The sequence below is a fragment of the Tasmannia lanceolata genome, unplaced genomic scaffold, assembly GCF_043159265.1.
Source record: "Tasmannia lanceolata isolate RefF3 unplaced genomic scaffold, GAP_Taslan_0.1 ptg000016l, whole genome shotgun sequence".
In the NCBI taxonomy this organism is placed as follows: Eukaryota; Viridiplantae; Streptophyta; class Magnoliopsida; order Canellales; family Winteraceae; genus Tasmannia; species Tasmannia lanceolata.
Genome location: NW_027518693.1, coordinates 4,222,885 through 4,249,947, shown reverse-complemented (window position 1 = coordinate 4,249,947; position 27,063 = coordinate 4,222,885). Strand labels below are relative to the sequence as shown.

The window sequence follows — 27,063 nt, the reverse complement described above, 5'->3', positions numbered from 1 at the left end:
TAAATAAAGAAAAGTTTACATTTATAAGATTTTAAATAACATCAGGGCTACCTACGTTTTCCCATATTAATTATATATAAGAGAGTGCTTAGGCAATTTTCCACAAAGTTATTTGGCAATTTCTCGAGAAGAACCACCTCGTCACGCCCCAACCCAGCAGCACGAGCCAGTGACGTGGCAGAGACTATACTCATGGTCTTAGCTCCGTAAGCATGCAAGGTCTCATGACAGAACAATTCATGGCAATGCCAATGGAATTCTCATTAATTTCATTTTTATAGCAAGTCAGAGTTCTCAAAAAATCTATAATTCTCAAACCACTTCTCAATAATAAAGTATGAGCTTTCAAATAAGAAAGTTACAATTCTTACAGTGAGTTTCCTGTTAAAGTATAAGGGCCTGTTCAGTTGCACGTAGGAAAGGGAAAGGAAAAGGAAATGACGTGGCAAAAGGAAACGGAAAGGAAAAGAAACTGCTAAAAAAGCAGTAAGAGTGCGCATTCAGTTGCCAGGAAACGGAAAAGAAACAGTAAAGAAACAACAGGAATGTGCATTCAGTTGCTAGGGAAACGCAAAAGAAACATCACAGAATATGTTCTTTACCACATATAAAGCAAGTTATGCCCCTTAAGTCTACCAAATAGTCCACTAATACAAAAAAAAAACTCAAAAAAACTTAAGAAGCAGATTTTAAAAGCAATATAATGGAACTAACAAGAAAGAGGGAAACCCATGGTAACACCCTCTGTGGCACCACCTCTGCCCTTTCATTTCGTAACTCCTCTACCTCCTCAACCCTTTCGCTGCTCCAATACCTTGCTCTCTCCAAATATGCGTCTAGCTGTGACTGAGCCTCCGCCAAAGTCCCAAATGAGCGGTAGCATGCTCCGCTAAATTTGTCAACTTGCTCATGGCACTCTGGCCAAGTGTAGTAAATCTCAGGCCGGACAAAAAGACAACATATCACATCCAAAGATATTCATTATTTAATATTTTCCCAAAATTTCTGTTGAAATTTTGTACGAGATAATATGGAAAATAACACTTTTGTGGCAATTCTTATTCAAAATTACAAGGGAATGTTCAGTGGGATTTGCTAGGCAATTTTTTGGTAAGTCATTTGCCGGCTCACATTTGCAGGAGAGAACGACAACCTCAATTGAAGTAAATGAAGAAGACAAAATCTGTTAAAAAGTAAGTCTGTGTGGCTGTTCTCTCCTGCAAAAGTGAGCCGCAAAATAGCTTTCCACAAAACTGCCTAGCAAATCCCATATTCAATTAAAATTTAGTTTTAGTGGAAGTGGAAGAATAGGTTGTAATACATCTCTCTCTCCCTATTTCTAAAAACTGCAACCCGATAATGGTTACGTGTGGGGTCCATGACCCACACAAGGTATAGAACTAATTCAATGGTGGGCCCCACACATCTCCACTATAGAGAGACTGAGAGAGAGGGGATATTTTAAGATGGAAAACAGAACATTCCTTTTGTGGTGGCCCACTTAAGTCTATGGGGTAAGAAAATCGCCTTGAATTGTGCTATACATGGCCACTGTGTTGCCACGTGTGGGGCTAATAGTAGTCGGTCAGTCTAACTTTCAAACGAACTTTGAAAACATGATGTGAGTGTTGCCACATTTATAGGTCCGAGACCATTCATCGTTTGAGGCTCTAATGTTGAAAGGTAAGAGAGAGAAAGCTCTACACGTGTTTTTGGAGGCATCTTTACTTTGTGGGAGTCTTTTTGACGGATATCGGGGAAAATATCTCAAATCCGAGTCTTTTTTATGGATTTTGGGATGCGGAAAATGTGTTGACACGCAGGATTTCACGGAATCCACGTATGATTTGCTTTTTCCGCACGCTTTCCTTATCCGGACAACAAAACGTCCTTTTAAGCGGGTTTCCATGGAAAAGGCACCCATTTTCCGTTTCTTTTCCATTTCCAATATGCAACTGAACAGGCCCTAAAAGATTAAATGACGCCTTCTCCAACAGCTTAAGCTTTTGGAGAAATTGGTAGTTTCACATGGTATCAAAGCAAAGGTCCTGAGTTTAAAACCCCTTGATATTAAAAATGCACATGTACTGGCCAACTGGGGGCCACATGTGCCACATGTAGGCCAACCCTAAAAAGAGTGGCCACACATGAGGGGGAGTGTTAAAGTATAAAAGATTAAATGATGCCTTCTCTAACAACTTAAGCTTTTGGAGTAAGTGGCCGTTTTACATTTCCTACTAACGAGTCAATGGAAATAACATACGAAGTCTTTGAGAGAGAGAGAGAGAGAGAGAGAGAGAGAGAGAGATGGGGTCGATTTAAGATATAAGGGGGTCGATCCCAAAATTTATATTTAGGAAAGGGAAATGATTTATGCTCTCCACTGTTTTGATAAACATGCGCTCCCTCCAGTTTTTGTCGTGTAGGGTAGAGAATAAACTAAAAAAGAGAAAAATTATAAAATACAAGAATTATGGAAAAGGGTGTGTAAAAATTATAGAGAGAGAAGAAAAGGGGGATGTGGAAATTAACCGTAAAAAGGGATAGAGTTTTAGTCATACAAACAAAGGGACAAAAGGCTAGTTGAATAGTGGTGATTCGGTTGGCAATATGGTTCTTGAGTGGTTTCAAGAAGTTACTTGGTCAGTTAAAGGGAAGGTTTTCTGTAGATTTGTAGAGGTTGTTGGGTGGCTAAATGTATGGTGCTTGCAGTTTTAACAGGTAAGATTACGACTGAAACATGAGGGGTGAAATTGTCGAAATTAAAGAGAAGGGGGTAGATTGCTGGTATCAAAATTATTGGGTAAAACGAACAAAACTTCGCTCCTCAACATTGAGTACGAAACTGCTCCGCAATTCTATGTGGGCGAGTAAGATTCTTCCACGTTGAGGACTCTTTAATGCAAAAAATACTCAACTTTCATGAGGACCATAGTACCCCTAAACCCCTGTTATCTTTTGTGAGGATAATAATACCCCTAAGCCGCAATCTGCACTCTTTACACGAAAAAAATTAACTTTCATGAGGACGATAATACCCCTTGTCATATTATTTTTTCATCTAAAATATACTTTTACACAGTTTGCGCAAGTGAGTTTTGAAAAAGGTAATGATATATTCGCCCCCCTTTCTTCCTTGGGCCAGCCCACTACAATGTATCTATGACTACCCTTTTACACTACAAGAGGGTGGCCCAAGGAAGAAAAGGGGGCAAATTTATGAATTCTCATTGTGCACGTTTGGCCACTAGTAAATCACAATGTGCACGTTTGGCCACTAGGAAATTTTTTTTTTTAAGGAATGAATTCTTGTTTTTCTTTTGTAAATCACAATGGGCACATTTGGCCACCAGGAAATTTTTTTTAAGGATTTTTTCTTTGTCCTAGAAAGCTTTCACAAGGAAAGTCGTAGAGGAGAAAGATTGAAGGCCGAAGAGGAAACGAGAAGGAAGGAGAAAAGAAGGCATAAAAAGAAAGTATATTAAGGCAAAGGGTACTATTGTCCTAAAAAAAGTAAACCTTTTTTTCGCCTGAAAGTGTGGCTGCGTTAAAAGGGTTTAGGGGTACTACGGTCCTCATGAAAGTTGAGTATTTTTTGCGTTAAAGAGTCCTCAACGTGGAAGAATCTTACTCGCCCATGTAGAATTGCGGAGCAGTTTCCTAATGTATGTTGAGGAGCAAAGTTTTGTTCGGGTAAAACGCTATAGCCCTTTCATTCGAAAATCGAAATTGCTTTTGCAAATTTGCCTAAACATTCCATGTGTATAGTATAGTGCAATGTCGAGGTATTTTTGGGCCAGGCCATTTTCCTGCCCCTCTTTTCAAGAGAGAATAGACACCTCATAATTGAATTGATCTTATTCATTACGACTTTTATGTCAACATAAAACAAAATTTACGTCCATTTTCAAGTCGAAAGGAACGGAGCCTTTATGGAAGTGATATATTTGTCCCTTTCAATTTCCTCCCTGGGGCAGTCCCCTAAGGTGTTTTTAACCCAATCATGTAAGGTGGCACTTTTCTATCAAAAAAGCATTTATAAAATTTCTTCTGCAAAATTGCCTAAACAATCCCATAATATAGATTAGAACTGGCTGTGACAGGGAGCCAATTCTTCTTGTACTTTATAAAAATAAATAAATAAATAAACTAGAGCTAACATAAGAGAAAATGAAATATACAAAATAAACTAGAGGTTTTCTTGTGTGCAGTCTTGGTTGAGTGGACAAGGAAAGGGTTCCAGATTGTGGGTTTGCGGATTAATCCGATGTAATCCATGTATTTTGATTTCTCATAGTGAAGATTGTGTTCTCAATGCTCATCTTGTGGTTTGTGTTTATTATTATTATTCCGTTTCTTTTATACACAATCAGATCTATTTTGCTTGGCGGATTTTCTAAACAAGTGGTATCAAAGCCGTGGTTGGAGCAATCGTTGTGGCTGGGGAGAACGATATGGGTATAGCGATTGGATCGCAATTACAGTGATTGTCGGAGGGTAGAAAGACTATCCGAGAGATTCTCGTTCGAGGTGGAGCCCTAAACCAAGGGTGGAGTGATATGAGATGGTAGTTTGACCTAGTTCAACATTAATAGGTTTGACGAAAAGAAATGGGTAGCAACTCCACTCAAAAATGCCTTTCTTGATTAGAGAAGGCTCCTTATTGGTCAGCTACTTACTAACACATGTGAAACATAGACAATTGCCAAAATACATGGATGGCTCGTAGTCACTAGCCATGATTGCCCTAGGCTAACCCGAACCCAACCCGATTTGGAAAAAAATGGGCCAGGCGGGTTGGGTTAGTGTTGAGAGACTTGGAGGGTTGGGTTAGGAGTGAAAACCCTCGACCCGAGGCTCGGTTGTGTCAGGTTAGGGTTGAGGGAATGCTATCTCGGGTTGGGCTATGGTTAGCCTCAATCAGACCCAACCCGAGTTGCTCCAAAATCACTGGCGTGTGTGAAACATTGCTCTGTTAAATTTTTTTTCCCTAAAAGGCTTCGATAAATGGAGTTTTTTTAATTGTTTGCACGCCCATACTTTGAGAAATATAATGAGACCCCTCCATCCTATGATACAGAACATGAAGGAAAGTTATCCCCTTCCGGGAAGATCGCTATGCGTAGCGGAATAAAAATCGCATAGAAATTTAAATTTTTTTTTGTTTTTGATCTTGCTTTTGCCCAAGATCCTAGAGTCTAGATTAGTTACTGATGTAAATCAAATATAAATAAGTACCTCTTTGAAGAAGAAATCAAGGAATCAAGCTGCTTGATCTACTCCTCGAACGGTTGCGATCGTTCTAAACGCCGCGGACTCTGCAAGTTGAACCGATGGATTCTTTTTCTTTGCTTGGACTATTGTGGATGTGAATAACTCTTATTTACCTATTTAAGGTCTGATATAATCAATACCTTTGTTGTAGAGAATAGAGAAATTGATTGGAAGTCTTTTTCTTTAAAACTATTTCAATTGGAAGAGAGAGAGAGAGAGAGAGAGAGAGAGAGAGAGAGAGATGGAAAACTATTTTTCCAAAGGGGAAGCAAGGGAGAATGAATTTTTGAGTATTCCACACTTGAAATTTCACTCTCCCCTCTCTCCTTTATATTAAGTAGAGTTTGGTTTGATAAATCATTGTTTCTCTCTCCCAATTCCAATCCAATTCAGAAACCAACTTGAATTGAGACTCCTGGAAGTGAATGGGACTCTCCCAAACCTCCAAGGCTGGGTGGGGATACTTAAGATACATGGGAGAACATGTATGGATGCCTCACTCCAGCCCTTGTGGCCTTATCTCATGAGAGTTGGTGTTGAAAATAAATTACTTACTTTGTAGATCATACAATTTAGCAATTCTTATGCAAGGAGTTTGAGTGCAACTCAAAGTCCTTCAGCAATTGAGAATCTTTTTCCCAGCTCTCCAACTGATTTGGGAGTGTTGTGGGCCCCACAAACCTTATCCAAATGTGTTGTCCTATCATAATTCCCAATTCCGTTCAAATGCTACAACTTTTGCAAAATCGGTTTGAGAATAACTATCCTCATTTGGATTACACATTATTATGCTTATTATTAATCATATTAATAATACATAATAATGTATAATAATTAAATAAATAAATAATTAATTAATAATTTAATTGATTAATAACTCACATCCAATGGGAGTTATTTCAGCTGCAATTTGTCTTCGGAAAATTCTCTTACTGTCTCTTGTTACTTATTCAACAAAGACATGTATATATACATATATCAACATATATATATATATATACACATATATATATATATATATATATATATAATTAATATCCACATTAATATAACAGATCATATCCGTCCTTGCAAATAAATAAAATGCGGAACCCTGATCCATTTGGACGTTACCGGGTCATTCGAGTAATGAGTGGGATCGTCGCAGGGATCCGATGGTCGATCATGCAGAACCCTATGGTGGGCCCCACTACGATCTCGCTCTGTAGTTAAACTACACTCGCATTAGGTCAGTGGCCTCCATCGAGACGTAACCCTGAAAATGACTGTAAGATCATCATACCCCTAATCACATCATGTATCTGCAAGTCCTTTCTTCGTAACTACATCTACTGAGTTGAGTCATACGGGAGGTGGACACCATTTACCCCCTTGGCCCACTCTTGGTATACCATTTTGGTCAAGGGGTGTTTGGCCTCCAAATGCATTTATAAAATCCTTTGAAAATAATTCAATGTTTCTTAAAACTTTCCGATAAACATTTTATCAAATTCGCCTGGCCAGGCTATTTAATAGGCCTACCGCTCTGACAAAATTGTAGATGTCAATCCCTAAATTTTAGGGCGAAGAATCCCTTGTTGAGTATCACTATTAGTCTCGAGGGTTTGCTCTAGGATATAGCTCTATCCGAATGTGACTCTAAAATAAAATCATTATAAGATAGACTAACACCCTAGAACGGGCCGACGGACCAATAAGATCCCTCAGGTCTAAGGACATATGAAAGGTCCTGTTTAGAAGAACAACTTTATACTTTCTTGTCCACAAGTTATTCTTTATTTGATCATGTTCGGTTACGCATTCCAATCTCGCACCCACTCTTCTTGCTTAGGGTCCACTACCCAGATGACTGAGATAAGTCATCTCACGACACGTGCATGTAGGCAAGAGTGATGCTAGTTGTATACAGAAAGAGATGTCCAGTCTCTTTCCCAACTAGAAACTATTAAGGCTCGCATAGAACTGAGATGCCATATCTCCTTGCTCCCTTGGATCTGTGAATCCTTTGAGCATGTCATTTCTACTATGTTACCTAAGGACGAACATGTGTCAATAAACAAGTGCATCATACATTCATTATTATAATTACCCATTTATGTCATGAAATAAATCTTTATTGATTAAAAAATATCATTCTACTGGCTTTTCAGGGCATATGCTCTAACAGAACATTCATTTGTTAGGGCCAAACATGAATAGGCCATGCTCCGAAAATCATCTTCATGAGATGGAGATGATTCTAACCCTCCTATCTATAGAGGTTTCTATAAAGTGCCATAGAAATGGGCCCACTATTACAGCCAGAATCATCCAACATTAACACAGATGGAGTCAAGCGGGGCTGACCTTACACTGATGTACTTGTTACTTGAGAAGAATGGTGTTTGAATTTGGAAAGAAACTGAGCCTATAAAAAATTTGGAGCAATCCTGCAACCAACTTTTGACACAATACAAGTGCTATATTATTGGCAAACCAGTAATCCAGCATATAGTCCACAAGCCCATTCCAAAGTGATTGTTAAAGATCGACATGAGGAGCTAACATAAGCCAGACGTCTCCTATGTTAATACGTGGAAGTACCGATGTAATTTCATAGTCATCTGGTTTGAATGCTACATGAAAAATATAAGCTAGATGACGGAACACAGATACCTAATATGTATAAGATCATAACATGAGTGATTCGACATTGATGACTTTTGCACCTTTCAGCCTCCACAGTAGGAGCCGCATGGAGGAAGAGAACCTAAGTCACAATGCAATGGAGTGTTTGAGTAAATTAAGACTCAGAAAACCAGAAGGTATAGAGAAAAAAAAAAGAAACTACACTTACCATGGTCAATCCCGCGGACTACACTTACTGTGGTCAATCCCTAGGATATTGTCCAACCCACGATGAGACCTTCGAGGCCCGCCTCCATATGGGCCACTGCCAGGACCGCCTCCCCGTCCATCATCCCATTGCTTGCTAGAACCTGAGCTTTTCTTGTAGGCATCTGTCTTTACCATCTGAACATGGCACATAAAAGGGTGAGGTTTCTATTTCTTTAGCAATACATCAAGCCTCTCTAAGGCCCTGTTTGTTTTGAATTTTTGAGAACCGACTGCGAGTCCAAAACTGATTATTGTACAACTTAATTTTGAGTTCAACTTAATTATTGTACAACTTAATTTTGAGTACAATAATCAGTTTTGGACTTGCAGTCGGTTCTCAAAAATCCAAAACAAACAGGGCCTAAGGTGCTTTAAATTGGAAGTGGACTAACAAGGGAGTATAAATCTATATACCGAGAACATTGTGGTGAAGAACGCGCTAACGAAGTTTATAATAGCCCAAAAGAAATCAGTGATCGTGCTCAATCGCCATATGGATCACTTGGATTTCACAACACCTGTTGTAATATAGAGGGAAACCATGAGCTAGTTCGCAAATTTAGCGGGCCTATCAATGATAATAAGTTTCTAGTATAGTTTTCTCTAGTGCTGCAGAAGTAGAAATTCTGAATCAGGCGAACGAAAGATCCTGGTCGCACAAATTAGACACTTACTAATTAAATAATTGGCTGCATAGATGTAGCAAATGCATGGTTAATGATCATAAAGGATAATTCAACATTCGTTAATAGATAACTGCATTAATTGAAAACCTGACAATGCACCATTTTAGCAATATGTGAACATATGCAGTCAACACTATTTTTATTTTTATTTTGGTAAAAATATGCAGTCAACACTTGTGAACTAAAAGATGCAAACACAAGCAGTCATTTTTTTATGGTTAATTATTGCAACAAAACATTTTTCACCTTCCAAGCAAAACAGATAACAATTCTATTGCCAATACTAAATTTGATTGTCCCTGTGAAGATAAAAAATGCCTCTACCAATTCAGCCATACAACCAACCCCCACTACCTTCCCCACCCCAGGCCATATAATACTTTTAGCCTCAGAAACTACCATATGAAAACTTTACCACCACTAACCTACCTTACTAAGCCTCAAAAATTACCATGTCAACTTCTCATCATCACTCTTGAACCTCCACCACTAACCCACAACAGCCTGAAGTTTATAACCACATCCTATCCTTGATCCAAGGTTTGCCCAACTCCTACCAGGCCAAGAGAGAAACCCTACTCCATGATAGCTAGAGCAATCCTTCATGATTTCACTCCAACCCTAATACAACAAATGCCAGCATCCTATGAATGGACAGAACTAGAACAATCCTACATGATTTCACTCTAATCCTACTACAACCAATGCCCGCATCCAATAAATGGGCAGATAAAAATTGTAAGGCTGGGAAGAGTTGTAAACCCTCTTTGGTAAATTTGGAAGAAAGAGAAGTGTATAGAATACCAAGAGTGAAAGCAAGAAGAGAAAGGTTTACAAGAGTGACCTTGACCAATATCACTCTTCCCCTGCCAGTTATAAGACTCATCCTTTCAAAGAAGTCAATCCGTTCAATCCTATTATTGATAATTTAGCAGAGACCAAAGACAGTTCTCCATTAATCTAAATAAGCAGTGTACAAATTGTGGGTTAAAGAAACATGCCAAATAATGCAAATGCCCTTACATAGACAACGAATAAAAATGATAAGAAACAATGCCGCTCTGTTCTTAACATTGTGTCATATCGAGCTCTCTCAATGCAAGCATTATGCAAGCATTAAATGTTGAGAGTTAGGGTTAAGCAAGAAGTTGCTTAGGAGGAGATTGTTGGGTATATGTAGAACATAGGAGGAGATTATTGGGTATATGATATAACCCATACATGTTCTAATATAAGCCCAATAAGATAATGGACCGGTGTAGTGGGCCTACATAGGCTAGAGTCCATTAACCAGTCATTAACCCTAGTGAATCTCTATATATAGGGGCTGGAGGCAACAAACTTGGTATTCCAAACTCGATACCTTGGGTGTAATGCTTTAAGATTGTTGCGAGTTAGGGTTAAGCAAGAAGTTACTTAAAGCATATATGGGTTATATCATATACCCAACATTAAACTTGTAAAATCAGTCCCCCAAAGCCTATTATTGGATCCAAAATTAGAATGTGACAAACTAGGGACCACAAACATTTCTTCCAAGTCAACATGCAAGAACACATTTCTACATCAACATGAAACAAGGAAGAAGGATTCTCTTACTCTTACTCGAAACCTCTAGAAACCAGTGGACCATTATAACTCACAACTGAACCATCTGGCTTCACTTTATCCTAGTAAACCCATTACCTTCCAACTTGTTACTTACAAAGAGGATGTTCTAATAGATCCCAAGTTCAAATATGTAACAGGATCCACATGCTTTCAACCCATGAGCGAGAGAGCACGCGGGTAACGGGCATATGTACTGGGATTCACATGCTTCAACCCATCTTCATCTATCCAGGCCTAGACAGTTAGTGAGAAAACGTTGGTACTGATTGCCATGCCTTGAACGCACCGTCATATCCAAAGTATATTCAACAATCTCCAGAGGCTTCTTAGGAAGTTGTGTGGGGAGGCATAAAGCCATTCCCTACATCTAGCTTTTTTGTGATTTCTCCACGGTCAGTCAATGGAATCAAATCTCGTTTCCTATAATGGTTTTCCTTCATCAAAACAAAGCAGATGGACAGATGGTAGTGGAGTAGTTTGTGATTGTGCACTCCTTCACATTGGGAGTAAAAATTAATAATTTATTTGGTGTTCTTTCTTTATACATCCTCTAAAAGTTATTTTCACAAATATTTGGGGCTATAGGAGTGCTTTTGATCCGTTGGGTGTGAAGACGGGTGATGAAAAAAGATTTTACATGGAGAAATGCAAAAAAGAATCTAGATGGGGGAAATGGGTATCTTAGATGCCTAATTTGTGATCAAAGGTGCAGGGGAATTGGACGCAAACATGGGTGATAAAAAAGATTTTGCGTGGAGATATGCAAAGAAGGGGGCATTATATTACATGCCTATGTTGTGATCAAAGGTGCACGAGATGTACTAGCCTCCAGATGAATCAATTTTCCGGGATACATATTGCGGGTCTAGATTATTGTATTTGGTGGTTTATGACTATGTATTTGTATTTTTGATATGGGAAATTGAAGAATGTGCTATAAACTTGTAAATCGTTGTAGTCCCTTTCTAGCTCATATTATTTGGTTGGTAACTTTAAAATGATAGTTAGATACTTTACTTTTGTAGTGTATTGATGACTAGATGATGATATTTAGTAAGAAATACACACGGCTGATAAAAAAAGATTTTGCATAGAGAGATATGCAAAGGAAATCGAGCGGAAAAAAATAAAAGGGTATATTGGATGCCTATTTGTGATAAAAGGTTCACGGGAATTGGGCGTAAACATTGGTGATAAAAAAGATTTTGCATGGAAATAGGCGAAATAAATCGAGCGGGAGAAAAAGAAGAAGAAGTGTATTATGCCTATGTTGTGAGTCTTGTGACCAAGGTGTACAAGAGGTACTACTACCCCAAATGAATCATTTTGTTGGGATACATTCATTTTTTTTATTTTATTTTTTTGAAAATTTTGATGGGATACATTAAGGGTATAGATTATTGTATTTGATGGTTTATGGCCGTGTATTTGTGTTTTCGTTATGGGAAATTGGGGAATGTGCTATAAACTTGTAAAGTAGTGTTGTCTACCTCATATTATTTGTTTGGTAACTTGGAAATGATAGCTAGATACTTTACTTTTGTAGTGTATTGATGGTTAGATGATGATATTTACTCAGAAATGAACCATATTTTTGCTGGAATTTTTAATAAGTTTTTTGTTATTTTTCAACATTATTATTATTTTTTTACTTAAAACTTAAAAAATCATGAGGCTAATGCATCATGTCTCGCCTTTTATGCATCATGCCTCAAGAGGAAAAATGCCTCGCCTTGCACCTTTGCCTTCGAAAACACGAATAGAAATCATGCAAATCAGCCACATTAAAATAAGAATGATCTAAAAATAACCAGGCAAATCAATTACATATGCATTGGAGTTAATCTTTTTAACAACCTTACAGAAGCAGTCTTCCTCGATTTCAGATTCTGATAAGTACCTTGTGATACTATTCAAAAAAAAAAAAAAAAGTACAATGTGGTAATCTCTCCTTTCCCCGATGTACCATAACCTTATCTCCTTTAATTTCTTTCAACTAGCATTGTGTATTGGCGCTTTCACGGATACATCTAATGTGCAACTCTTCATGGATACACCTAATGTGCTCAGCAAAAGCCTCTGCATCATCACTAACCATAGGAAATTCTTTTGGTGGCAAGACCGATTCCCAAGTCTTCATATAATTCTCTGTGAAGCAATGAAGTAGATTTCACAAACGCCTATTAAGAACTTCCATCTGCATATCGGTTTGAGGATGCGTCGTGCTGGAATATTGCAATTCAATTCCCAATTTCTTCCAAAGCGTATTCAAAAAGTGGGTCACGAACTTCACGTCTCAATCTGTAACTCTAGTAATAAGTTCCACATGTAAGCGTACAACCTCCCTGAAAATAGTTCCACAACATGCAAACGCATCAACAGTCCATGAACATTGGATAAAGTGTGCCATTTTGGAAAATTGATGAAGTACCATGAAAATACGCATGTCCCTTTGCTGTCCTAGGCAGTCCTAGCAAAAAATACATACTAAGATAGGCGCAAGGTGATGCAGGAACAAGTAATGGTATGTATAAGTATAACCACATGTTATGTGTCTGTCTCATCGCATATTAGCAAACTGGGCATTGCCTCACTAGCCTCTCTACGTCCCTCGCATGGTGGGTCAATAGTGTCGTTGGGCCAAAACCTACAAGGTTTTATCACAACCCCATTGCCTACCAAGACCACCTCTACGTAGCTCTTGTAAAATTTTCTCTCAAGAGAACCATTCACCTTGGGCCTACAAGTCTATCTGTTGAAGGCTTATACATAAGGAATGCTTATTGTTAAACAACCAATAGCTCCACAAGCTTAAGCTGTTAGAGAAGTTGGTAAGTTAACATGGTATCAGAGCCAAAGGTCTCGAGTTCAAACCTCCTAGATAGCAAAATCCACATGTGATGGTCGGCCCAAAGTGGGACCACATGTGCCACGTGTTTGCCAAGTGGGCCACACATGCCGGGGAGTGTTAAAAGTAAAAAATATAAATAACGCCTTTCTCTAACAGCTTAAGCTATTGGAGAAGTTGGTAAGTTAACAAACCATCACATGTGGATTTTGTTACCTAGGAGGTTTGAACTCGAGACCTTTGGCTCTGATACCATGTTAAACAACCAATAGCTCCATAAGCTTAAGCTGTTAGAGAAGTTGGTAAGTTAACACTTATAGTGTATACATAGTGTACATAACCCAAGGAATGCTTATAGTGTCTCCATTACCTGAGAAAACGATATTTTAAGGTCAAAATAATGATCTTTCCTTTGTAATTGGCTATAGCGGAAACCCCCGAAGCATTCCAACCTAGTTCCAAAGATTTTGACTCGGCTTGGGTTGGGGATTTCCTCAGGTTGGGCTGGGTTAGGGTTGGAGACCGGCCTGATTTAATTTCCGCCCTTGATCTTGTATACCTTAATGAGGAAATCCATATGATCTTGGTCCCATACCACACAGACATCTCATCCTTAGGATAAGAGAATAAGAAAATTAACGGTGTATCTTTTTGTTTTTGGTGGGAACACTAAACAAGGCTTCAAATATGAAGGGCAATGATCATTCGAAGGTGGGATCAGATGATTCTAGTCCCTTGATCCATCAATCATAGTTTCAGATTTTTCCCAAGAAAATCTAAATCTAAACCGTTGATTTCTGTGTCTTTTATCATGAGCACTAGATGTCCGTTCCCGATGGTGCTAAGATTACATGGATCACCTCATGATATTCTACGGATCAACTGTCTGTGATTTCACATACAATGTCCAATTGTGGGACCCAGCAATCATCCCCCTTTTTTTAACTACAGCGTCTACGTGGCAATACATATTGTGATTGGGACCGCTGAGATCAACCCGCCACGCGCCACCTGAATAGATGGCCCACATTTTCATCATCATCATAACGATCTTCAGATAATCCTACCCCTCCATTTCGACTAAGACAAAAACTTCACCCATAGATGGTTAGGATCACCTAATAATCCCAGCCGTGGGCCCCACTTAAATTTTCTGCTTGCTCGTGTCATTTTCCGACACCAATGAAAAGGGCACTCATAAATTCGCACCCCCTGTAGGATAATTCGCACTCCTGTAAAGGAGGATATTTCATATGTGGCAGACTCTGACCTTAGAGTGGTGCGAATTATCCTAGGAGGTGCGAATTTATCATTTTCCCACAGAGAAAATAACAAAACAGAACTAACCCTATTTCAGATCGCTCTGTTTTTTTCTCCCATTTTCGCGTCCGTGTTCCGCGCATCTCTCTCTCTCTCTCTCTCTCTCTCTCTCTCTCTCTCTCTCTCTCTCTCTACTGTTAAAGATGTTCTACTCTCGTCAGCTGCTAGCGAGGAAGACGCCTCTGGGTCAGATCTGGTAAAATTTTATCTCCTCTTTGTAGAATTTCCACAATCGTGAGCTTCATATCCTTTTCTTCTTCGGTTTCGATTTGATTCATCTTCTCAGAAAAATCTCTCCCTCTGTAAAAACCGATTTGCAGGATGGCTGCAACAATGCACGCCAAATTGAACAGGAAGAAGCTCGTTAAGATCGATCTCATCAAAATCTGGTAAGACTATTTTCTATTTCCGATCGTTTTGATTTAATTACTTGTACTGGATTTCTGTTCTTATCAAAGCTCTGAAATCTTGATTTGTCTTTCCAGTGAAGAGATCCTCAATCCGATGGTTCCTATGGCTCTTAGACTTTCTGGAATTCTCATGGGTAAATAACAATTACAGAGAAATCAGCCGATCTAAGATCAGAAATCTCTTGAAATTCTTACTACGTTTTGCTTAGTTTTTTTTTGTTTTTATGATTGATTTGAAATCTCTCCGTCAATTTTCAGGTGGAGTGGTGATCGTTTATGAGAGAAAGGTCAAGCTCCTTTACGGTACTCTCTCACTCTCTTTCTCTCTAGCTCTGTTTATCTCTCGTTAGCTCTGTTTTTCTGATCGATGTTTTTTTTTCTTGCTCTGCAATTTTCCAGATGATGTAACACGTCTCATGGTAATACAATCTGTTTCTGCTCAAATTTCATTTGATTTGATTATCAATTTTTCGGTTTCCAGAAAAATTGAAGGAAAATAGTGTTTGAGTTGATTTTTCTTTCACTTTTTTTTCCTGTGTTTTGATTTTCTCAGGTAGAGATAAACGAAGCATGGAAAGTGAAAACAGAGGGCGATCCCACGGTCTTTCCCAAAGGAAAAACGCACGCCAGGTCAGATTGATATCTACACCCCCTTTCTCTCTCTCTCTCTCAATTTCTGTGTCTGTTCCCGATTTTCTCTGTTCCCTGTTTTCCGACGGAATCCGAAACGGAAAACAAATGTAGTAATGAAATCACTTCAAATTTTCGAGTCGGAGACAGCTAAAATAACGATCGCCGTTCATTTATTTTCCTATTGCCACGTGTATATAATCGTGTCCGTTGATCTCTTCCCATTTGTATTTATTTTTTGTTCCGCAGGTACGAAGCTGTTACGCTGCCTGCTAACGAAGAAATGATGATGGAAGAACCCTCTGCAACGGCCAGATTCGAAAGTACCACGTATTTCCCCATGGTATTGTTACTAAAATACCCCTGAACAATCCCATTTTTTCTTTTTTAACCCAAAACTACTTTCACTGAAGCCTCAGGGTGTTTCTGTCATCTAGGAAAGAGTCAGTTATGTATGGCATTTTTGTAAATAGAATATAATGTGGAGTTAGTTTTTAACAGAAAGATATGCGCTCTTTTTAACAGAAAGATTGTCTGCAATATTTAAATGACAGATTTAGCCTTCTCATTATTTTTATTACCACTAGAGTCAAGCCTTTGTTTGTCCTGATTTTCCTTTTTATACTATGGCCTACTTTAACGGATTTTCATAAATAAAGCTCCAAGGGCACTTAAAAAATCTACACCTCCTCCTTTTGATAGGTACACCCTGCCACATAAATAAAGCTCCTAGATTGGCTCTAGTACAGTCCATTTGGGATTTGTTAGTTGTAAAAGATTAGTAATATGGGGGTTGGTAATAAATTCACTGGAAGGGGCTGTCCGAAGTAAAAAAGAAGAGACGAATATATCACTTCCCTAAAATTAACACAACAAAGAAGAGGTGTACCCGCAAAATTACGGGGTTGATAATATCAGCTACTTATGTAATTATTTTTACCTGTTGTAAGGCTAACAACGAAATAAGCCAAATGTTGTTATAACTTATAAGCTAATTATCACAATATATTTCCAATTTCAAGTATTAGTTTTTTATTAATAAATTTATACCTAATTTTAAAATTATTATATTAATAAGTATATTTATTTTATAATATTGACTACCAATTTATTTACTATGAAATCTCAATAACACTGAGGTTACTCAATTTTTCAAATAAGACTTTGATAAAATTAAGAAAAACCCACTTGATAAAATTTGGCAAAAAGTTAATTATCCTAATAATTTTACACTTGGTGGTTTAGGCTTTAAACTCAGGGCACTTTTTTTGGTAGCAAGGTAGCATCATAGACATAGGACTGTTTGGATGTATTGGAAAATTTTCCATGAAAAGAGAAATTCTAGTCCGTAGGGATGAATTTTGCTAGAAATCAGGGAATTTTTGGTTTTCTGGAAAAAATAAAACTATGGGAAATGAGTTAGCCAAACACTAAAAAACTAGCTTTGGATGCTGACCAGTGGAGACTGGAGAGAGGCAGCGGGCAATATAATCATTTAATTAAAGAAGTTACTTGTGTTAAGAGTATATGACCAATCCATCTCTATTGGCCGATATATGACTATGAAACTGTACACATCAGTTGATGGGCTCTTTCGTGGATCTGCTACAACCCTCCAAATCACGTTAATATTATGACATGATGATATAGAATCCCATAATATATCATAATATAATATTGAATATACCACATGATATTATCATGCAAAACCATCCTTCAGTGAACGTCAGTGAAAGCTTGGTTGGATGGCCCACAATCTGCAAATGAATGGTGATATAACATCATAGGGCATGGCCTACATTCAATGGCATCATAAATCTATTGGTTGGATGGTTTAGACCCTCTTATGAAAGCAATATTTGAGCATCAGGGCATCAAGGTCAGGCCCGCCACCAGACAGAAAATCCTATTCATAAACAATGGGAGCAATCGACAGTTCATGTGATGCAAGGATATTGCATGGGATCATTCTATATATGTTATTACTAGAGATTTTATATGGTGTGTGCACATGAAGTCCAATACTTCATAGGATGATCCAAACTGTTCATTTGTTGGGCTACAACGGAAATAGGCTGTACCCCCTACCCCAACACATCATCTCTATAGGATGATGCTAACCCACTGATCTGTTGAAGAATTGCACATTATAGAAACCTCTACAGATCGGACTCATAGGACCATCCTATGGATATCGATGATCTACAGGGGACAGCCTATTTAAGACGTGGCCCAACAAATGAACAGTTTGGATAACCCTATGAAGTGGGTCCCACTGTACACTTTAAGAAATACGAGACTTCACGTGCACACACCGTATAAAATCTTGTGATAACTGTAGTCTAAATATGTTGAAAAACTTATATGATGCAGCTGCCTAAAATTTATTGTTTTATTTATGTAGGAATTGGACAAGTTCTTAGAAGCCTACATTAACATTGACCCGGGAGACGACGATTTTTCCCACCACCAAGGTTTGAACATGCTAATTTCTTGATTTTGTAGACAAAGAGGAATGCTAAAGTGAATTGCGCCCTTGCAAAAACCAACGGATCAATGCCATCAAATTGCATTAATTTCTCCATTGCTCTTACGTTTTTCACTGCTATAACAGATGCAATTTGATGACATGGATCCAATAGGTACACCCTAGCCACTGGTTTTTGCAAGGGCGCCCCTATTAGATGTCATCGAAGTGCATTAATTATTCCATCATTTTACACGTATGAATGACATGCGTGGGTCCCACCATTTTATACCTCATGTTTTGATATGGTATATTACCTGTCATCTCTAACTTAACCCATACATGTGTCTAGGCCCACCATTTTACATCGAGAGTAAGCCCATCCTCTCTGAGCAAAGCCGCATCACCATTTACATCATGTTTCGATAAGTAGGTCCCACCAACTCCACTCAAACCCATGCATGGAATAGAGCCCACCACTTTAATTACCTAGTGTTTTGAATTTTGATGGGGTGGGTCCCATGATCTCAACCCAAGACCATGCAGGGTGTAGGCCACCATTTTGCACGTCATGTTTTGATGGGATGCATTAGAGATGCTAAAATTGTAATACATTGGTTTATCGTGTACTAGAATTCTTGGCCATGCATACCCATGGGTGTAAAATAATCGGCCACACCCCATCAAAACATGATGTGTAATGAGGTGGGCCCCACCCTATCAGACAAAATTATAAAATTATAAAATGGTGGGCTCCACTATATGCATTGTTTTTGTGGTAGAGAGGGTAGGCCCGCACGTGGGTGTAAAATGGTGGGCCCCGCCATATGTGTAGAAATGGTGGGCCGTACCATATCAAAACGTGAAGTGTAAAATGGTGGCCCCTATGCATGGGCGTAAAATGACGAGCCTCGCATTATCAGAACAAGTGTTCTAAAATGATAGTCCACACCCATGTTATGCATGAAGTGTAAAAAATCCGTTGGTAGAAAAAATTACAACAAATGTTTTCCATGGAAAAATAATTCCAGTAAAATTTTCCTTAAAATGAAAACAAACGACAAAGGGAAAATACATGTTAACTATATATTATAGGGGATTTGCTCGCAGCTCACTGTTTTAAGAGAGAACTTCCACCTAGATGAATTAAATGAATAACACAATCAGCTACTAGGGTGGTTGTTCTCTCCTGAAAAAGTGAGCCACCAAATGGCTTTTGCCAAACTGTCTAGCAAGTCCCTAAAAATATCGGTTGGTAACTTTATGACCATATCAGCATGGTTTTAAATTTCGACTGAAATCCAAAATTTCAGTGGAGTCCGACACCAAAACCACCCAAAACCGAAATGGTCATTTATTTCGGTCGAAATTTCGGTTTTTCTGAAATTTGACCCAAAAAATATGTTTTTTTAAAAATTAATTTAATATTTCACCAAAATTTGACCGAAATTTAATAATGAATAAAATATTAGTTTCGATTTTTGTACAAAATTTCGACCGAAATTTCAAAATTTCAAGGTCCGAAACCAGTACGGAAACAGAAATTTTAAACCTTGCATATCAGTTCATATCTCCTATCACCAACGCGCCAGTACCTAAATACATGGAGATATTCCTTGAGTATTTACCAAATTAAATACCATAACCTCAACATTACCTACATTTCTAGTAACTATATCAAACTCTTTTGTATGTATATACTTCCTACATGTGGGAATCATATCACATCGATAGTCATGTGCACTATCTAATGGTAGAGATGGTTTATACACTTGATTCCGTGTATACTCTCTACATTAAGTAATTATTTCATCTCTTAACTTCCCTATTTTCTATTAATTCTCTTTCTTTTCTCTGTCACAGCTGCTTCAACTAATATTACTCTACTGGATGATTTCAATTTGGTTCAAGCAGAGACAGATCTGTATAACCGCTTTGAGAGGTTAGATGAATTTTTCTCAATGGCTTACTTTTGAGTTTATCAATTCATAGTTTACATGATCTGTTTCAAAAAACCAACTCTAAATTTTTGGATGAAACGTCAATTGATTTTCTCCACATTTTGTGGTTTTGTAATAGTTCTATCGAGAATGAAATTGAATCTTACCTTCTCATTCGCATCACTTGATATTAGGGGCTCTCCTTTATATAGTTTTTCACTTCAAGGTCCATTCACTGGTCTTAATTTAAGGTCTCTCCTTTATGTAATTTTCCACTTCAAGGCTCGAACACTGGTCTTAATCAATCATGTTGGGTCACATTCTTATGTTATCTAATTACACTTATGCAGGTTTGATATTGAAGGGGAGGAAGAAGATATGAACGCCCCTCCACTGGATCCTACTACTATCGTACCCTCTCCACCTTTACAGGAGGAGGCTCCCGAAGGTTTGTGCACAAATGTCTAGTGCTTCTCAAAATTCCATTATGCATGCAGCTCATTGATTATTTTATTTTCAGTTTGTTTATTCATAAAACTTTCTTAATGAACGTCTTGCGTCAGAAAAGTGAAAGAAGTATCTTTAAAAGAGAACCTGAAGTATAAACTACCTGAGAACTTGGCGATATAATCAAACTAGTTTTAAAACCAATACATAGATTAAAAAATCAAAACTAGTGGGATCTAAAACCAAAAGCTCGATCTCATGGGGACAAATACACCAGGTGATTGGGGCATTTCTCACTCTGTTAGCCAACCAAGTGATGTGCGAAGATTCACATTCTAGTGTGAAAATAGCAAACACCCTAATGTGGTTTTGTATTGTCATATATACCAATAACAAAGGGTTTACATAATTATAGTAACACCCGCAAAACTAGCTCTACAAAATTGTTCACAAAACCATTGTTAAAGGTGCGCCTATTACCAATTACTCCCCAGCAAAGTGATGGGAGAACAAACCATCAATTTGACTCGAAATATAAGGCACGTCGACATTCGAAGGCCCTTGGTGACGATGTAGGCTATCTGACTGCGACACAGAATGAAGCGAACATGTGAAGTTCCTTTGGGACCAAGCTGATAAACAAATTGGTAATCCAACTCTATGTGTCGCTCCACGCATGAGAACTAGGTTATCAGTCACATGAGATGTGATAATAATATCATAGTAGAGAACTAGATGAAGAGATATCAACGATCTGTTACGTGCCTAATTGGCCGTAACACAAATAAAGAAATAAAAAGAGAAAGAAAGATGGAGAAAGAGGTTGATTCGAGGAAACCAGACCTCCTGGTGGTTCAAATCGAGAGGAACCATGAATATCCAAGAAACATAAGTTTCCTTTGCTATAAATTTTCTCTTCTTCCCATTTCATTGGTTTAGTACTAGATAAATACAACCAAAAGGGAGTGCCACACCACTACCCCATTAACCCACTTAAACAACACACACACGAAATAACTGCACCCACAACCCACTTACATAACACATAGGCAATAACTACTCCCACAACCCTACAACACATAAGTAATAACTAGCACCCATAAACACACATCCATCCATTAATTAATCCCATTCACACCACTATAATGCACACATCATTCCGTCTCCTTAGAAACAACCTTGTCCTCAATGTTTAATTTTTGGAAAAAATCTTTATTCCACCATGGCCCCAAATCCTATTGGACATAATTTTGTTGAACATGTGCGTGCCTAATTGGCCATAACAAGTGGTATCAAAGTCGTCGATGCTGCACCATGGCTGCATCTTCGGAGTTTTGGGAATCTATATGTGAAGATCCGCAGGAGATTAAAACAATTTTTTTGAAAATGATGGAAGGACAACGACAATTTGTAGAGGCTTGAACAAAATCAGCGTAGCAATCGAAGAATTTCACAAAGACGAAGGGAAGTTGATTCTTGAGGAGGTTGATCTTGTCACGAAGAAAAATGCATACATTAAAGGCGATGAAGATGATTTAGTTGAACACCATGTCAAGGACCATCTTCATTTCGTCGACCCATTCGATCATCCTATCGCTTCGATGCGCCACTGCGAAAAATCGTATTTTCTTCTTCCTTTGATCACAACAGATTTTGAAAGTGATATTTGAAAGATCATGATCGTTATTTATAAATAACATGAAGGCTTGATATCAATCATGTTGTTCAAGAGAATTGTGTCCAATAGGATTTGGGACCTTGGTGGAGTAAAGCATTTTTCTAACAATTCAACCTTGAGGACAAGGTTGTTTCTAAGGGAGAGGGAATGATATGTACATTATAATGGTGTAAATGGAGTTAGTTAGTGGATGGATGTGTGTTTATGGGTGTTAGTTCTAGCTTCTGTGTTGTAGGGTTGTGGGAGTAGTTATTGCCTATGTGATATGTAAGTGGGTTGTGGGTGTAGTTATTTCGTATGTGTTGTGTAAGTGGGTTAATAGGGTAGTGATGTGGCACTCCCTTTTGCTTGTATTTAACTAGTAGTAAATCAATGAAATGGGGAGAAGAGAAAATTACAGCAAAGGAAACTTATGTTTCTTGGAGAGTCATGGTTCCTCTCTATTTGAACCACTCCGGTTGCCTCGAATCAACCTCTTCTCCATCTTTCTCTCTCTTTTTATTTGCTTATTTGTGTTACAGCCAATTAAGCACGTAACAAGTGGTATCGATGCTAATAGAACAGATCATGCTCAAGTAAGGTCGTTACACTAGCAATATTATGATGATTTATTTGGCAAAATTAGGATGGCTCTTCAGGAGAACCCTAAAACAGGTGCTTCTTCGTAATGAGTAATTCCCTTTATGTGAAATCAACAAAATTCTTTGAATCTGATGCATCAATGACACGCAAATTTATGAGATCCATAAAGTTGGATGTGGTAATAATCAGTTCTTCTTCCTACAGCTGTTGAAATCCAAAACCAGGAGGGGCCAACAATCGAGCAAAAGAATGATGAATGCCCAAACAAAGCTCAAGAGGTTGTTTAAAAATGATGTCTTGAAATACTGTATAAATCATCATGTGACGCAAATAGTGCAAATAGTATAATGTATTTCAGATTAATAAATGTATATGGAACTTGGGCAGGGCAATCAGGATGGACAGATACAAAAACCAAGAAAACAAAGAAGGGCAAGGCCTTCCTGTGTTGTTATGGATTACGAACAAACCATCATTCCTGGTCATATCTACCAGCCTTGGCTTCGAGATGCTTCTGATATTACCAAAATAAGAGGAAGAAATAAGGTATCTTCTTGAAAAATACCCCATTTATATATGTATCCATTTAGTTTCCATTGTATTATAAATCTGTAAGCTCATCCTACCTAAAGACATGTTTACCTGTATAAAAGTTTAACCTCTTTGTTCCTATTTGTGTGGTTGATTTACTGCAGCCACGTAATCCGATCCACTCAATGAAGATCAGTTACCTCATGGATCAGTTGCCACCTGTTGCTCTTAATTGTGGTTTAGTGGATGCAATTGGTGAAGTTCATTATCCAATGCCTCTTTTGGAGCTATGGAGGAAATGTGCTCAGGAGCAGCCCACCCATCATGTCCTTCCAGGTTAGCAAGTTTTCTTGTATACTTATGAAATTCTAATAATCAGTTACAAAGAAACTAACAAAGGAATTATGAGCATTCGGTTCTGGTAATCATTTGTTCTGTTATTGGGTGCAGGTAGAACATTGCCACCGCAAACATTGGAACCATCTTCAGGGTCTCCTCCAGGAGTTCATTATCAAGAGCCTCCTGATTTTGTAAGATGCATTTTTGATATGACAATCATTTTAAGAACAAATCTACATCACTAATTCTAGGAAAAGAGCTTCTTGGATACCTCTAAAATTTTGACACTATCTTTTATATGGATGGTTTCAAAGTTAAGTATGATTATTTGAAAATAATGGTTATAATAGTTACTCATTTACATGTAAGATTAGATTAAAATAAACTTATTTGCAAATACAAACCTATTTTAGTAAGCTTCCAAAGAGGCCCTAACTTATCAGTTATTTATACAAAATGACTTGAGTTTGAATCTGATTTATGAAGTTTGGATTTGAAGCATTTTGAAGATTTTCATAGTGGGAATGGCTCTCAGCAATTTCAGTCCCTTAGGGAGAATATTAGGGACAACCTTGACAAGATCCAACAGCCAGCAGTTGATGCCACACTGCTCATGACAGGAGGGAGTTCTGGTATGCTGACCTATCCCTTGTCACTAAGGCCCTGTTCGTTTGAGATTGTGGCAACCGATTGTCACCCCCCACTCCGATTATTGGACCCAAGATTAATGTAATTTTGGGTCCAGTAATAGGATTCGGGGGTGGCAATCAGTTGTCATCATCCCAAACGAACAGGGCATAAGCATAGCTCATCAATTTCAAAGAGAAATTGATTCTCTCAAATTATTATGCTGGTAGCTAAAAATTAAAGAAATTGGGTCATATGGAATTTACAGGACACAGCGCAAGATCCATCCCCAGTTCTGTATCTAGAGGAGATCTCCCTCCAGTGATGGACCCAGACATCCAACTGACTTCAGGAAGGTTAGTAGAATGTCAGATAGATACAAAAGTACTACTATTTCTCACTAAAAAGAAAATGTTGGAAAGATGACGCGTCCCCTCTCACAAAGCCTAAAAATCTTGTGTTCAAATGGTATCCTTTGTTTGAGATCACAAATGGATTAGAAAGAAAGAAAAAAAAGAGATTGTGTTTTTTTTTTTTTTTTTCAAAAAAAAAAGAGAGAGATTCTGAGTAACTTTTGTTGGAAATTGGAATATGAGAATCAGTATTTTGGAAAGGAGACCACAAATTAGTGACTTGCTTAGGTCTTGTTTGTTTTGGATTTTGAGAACCGGTTGCGAGTCTACAACTGATTATTGGACTCAAGTTTACGTTTAATTTTGAGTTCAATAATCAGTTTTGGACTCAAAATTGGCTCTCAAAATCCAAAGCAAGCAGGGCCTTGGAACAAAACAATGTAGATTTCATGAAGACGAGGGATATCTTGTAGTTTGTAGTGAAATACGAATATCAGCAACCTCTGTTAATTGAGTAACATCATTTATGTTTAGTGATTTGTTTTGAGTAATTACAAGTAATGGTTATAAACAGATCATCAAAAAGAAGTCATCATTCTTCATCAAGATATAGTTTGGGTAACCTCGATCCAGTGGACGAGGAGCCTCGAAACACATTCAAGCTCAGACGACTTTCTGAGAATGGACCAACACCTGAGGGTATGATAAGAAACCCATACTGACCATTACAAACTACTGAAAAACACCTATTTAGTCATCGATTGTTTGCTACTTCCTGTAGTCGTAGTATTGAGCACTAATTTCAAATTTTATAGCGCGGTCAAATTTATTATTAATCCGTTTGTAATTGTCGCAGAGCTGCTGGAGGAGACTGCAGTAACACAAACGCCCAAACCAATCTTCGAACCATCGATTAATGAAGTCACTCGTACAATGCAAACGTGAGTTTTCGAATCTATTTTATTTACACTGATATTCACGTCTCTGAAGTTAATTATGATTACTTACTTATAATCAACCTTTTAAGTTTCGGTTTCGGGGGTAATTTCGGTCCTCACCAAAACCGAAATTTTGGTTCAAATCCCGAAATTCAGTAAAGGCGCTCGAAATGTCGTTTTTTGGGCCGAAATTTCTGTAATTTCAGCTGAAATTCTGTAAAGCAATAAAAAATTAATATTTTATCAAAAACTTTGCAGAAATTTCGACCGAAATTTGGTAAATTTTGTCAATTTCGGTTTAGGAACATTTCGATTTCGGCCAAAATTTAAAACCTTTGTTTATAATGATCATAATAATTTTCAAAATGATATAGTTACTGTCATCCAAAGAGGTCTTAAAAGTCCCATTTGCAACTCAACTCAACTCAACAAAGCCTTTGTGTCCCAAACTAGTTGGGGTTGGCTAAATGAATCCTTTAGAAAAAATTCTTAAAGTCCCAATTGCAAACAAGATTAAATTAAAGTAATCTCATTTGCAAATAAGGAGTAATTTTAGTGGCATTTAAGTAGTCACTTAGTCTGTCATGGCTCCTGTTTGCAATATGCAGGCATCTGAAGTTGCATTTTGAAACCCCGGGTGCCCCTAAATTCGAATCTCTCAACCATCTTGCCGCTGGATTGACCCGAAGAAAAGCCGCCCAGCTATTCTACCAGACTTGCAGTAATGAAGCTAAATCTATTCATCTTAAGCTTATTATTACCGAATATTCAGATCTACATATTCATGAAAACATCTACTGATGTTTCAATGCGTAATTGTATCTTATTTACTCGTGCAGTGACCCACCCGAATAACTGTTTGATATCTGAAATGTTTTGTTTTGCAGTTCTTACTTCCGTCGACGTTCTGAAAGTCGAACAGCCGTTGGCGTATGGAGATATCCTTATTTCTAGAGGACCAAAGATGTAGAAAGTAGATGAAGAAGAGCATTACGCCGCCTCAGTTCACTTGAGGGCTGCTCTTCTTTTAGATCAGTTTACAGGAGTGTTTCCTTACTAATTTCAACACAGTTTTGTCTTAACTTTTTCAAAGCTACCATTACGAGGCTTTGATCATACTAGGAATCTAAGCACAGACTTACTTCAGCAGGAAAAAGAAACACTAAAAGAGGGGGAAATCTCCTCTCTGTGCTTCCTTCTTAGTTCTTACAAGTTCAGTCCTTCATGTTACATGCCATGAACATTTATATCGGTTGGTGAAGGGGATGAGTAGATAGTCTGGTTATTGATTTTTTTTATTTTTTATTTTTGAGCTGTTATAGCGGTTATTGTTATGCATCTCGAACTACTAATTTGAGAATTAGGAGGCAGAACAACAGAAGATTTGCTAGACTTCTTTACGGCTCCAGATCTGATTTTACGCTGTTTACCTGAAATTTTAGGTTTCCTAACACCAATTAACCAGGGATTATCCCTATCCAAGACATGCTCTGCATAGGTAACTT

The 27,063-nt window shown here is 37.9% G+C and overlaps 1 protein-coding gene across 2 annotated transcripts; it reads left to right on the top strand.

The window, feature by feature from the left end:
• The first annotated feature begins 14,704 nt into the window (after positions 1-14,704).
• On the top strand, positions 14,705-26,876 carry SYN1 (Rad21/Rec8-like family protein). 2 transcript variants are annotated; one of them, XM_077358234.1, is made up of 20 exons: positions 14,705-14,812; positions 14,937-15,005; positions 15,102-15,160; positions 15,285-15,329; positions 15,426-15,445; positions 15,580-15,656; positions 15,906-15,999; positions 18,061-18,130; positions 19,987-20,065; positions 20,414-20,511; positions 22,975-23,048; positions 23,158-23,316; positions 23,466-23,637; positions 23,752-23,831; positions 24,140-24,272; positions 24,536-24,623; positions 25,195-25,319; positions 25,477-25,561; positions 26,167-26,279; positions 26,446-26,876. In XM_077358234.1, exons 1-20 carry the CDS (start codon positions 14,760-14,762, stop codon positions 26,526-26,528), a joined length of 1,776 nt encoding a protein of 591 aa, XP_077214349.1. In that variant the 5' UTR covers positions 14,705-14,759; the 3' UTR covers positions 26,529-26,876. The 2 variants fall into 2 exon arrangements, with proteins under 2 accessions (XP_077214349.1, XP_077214350.1); XM_077358235.1 differs by lacking the exons at positions 25,195-25,319; positions 26,446-26,876.
• Positions 26,877-27,063: the final 187 nt, after the last annotated feature.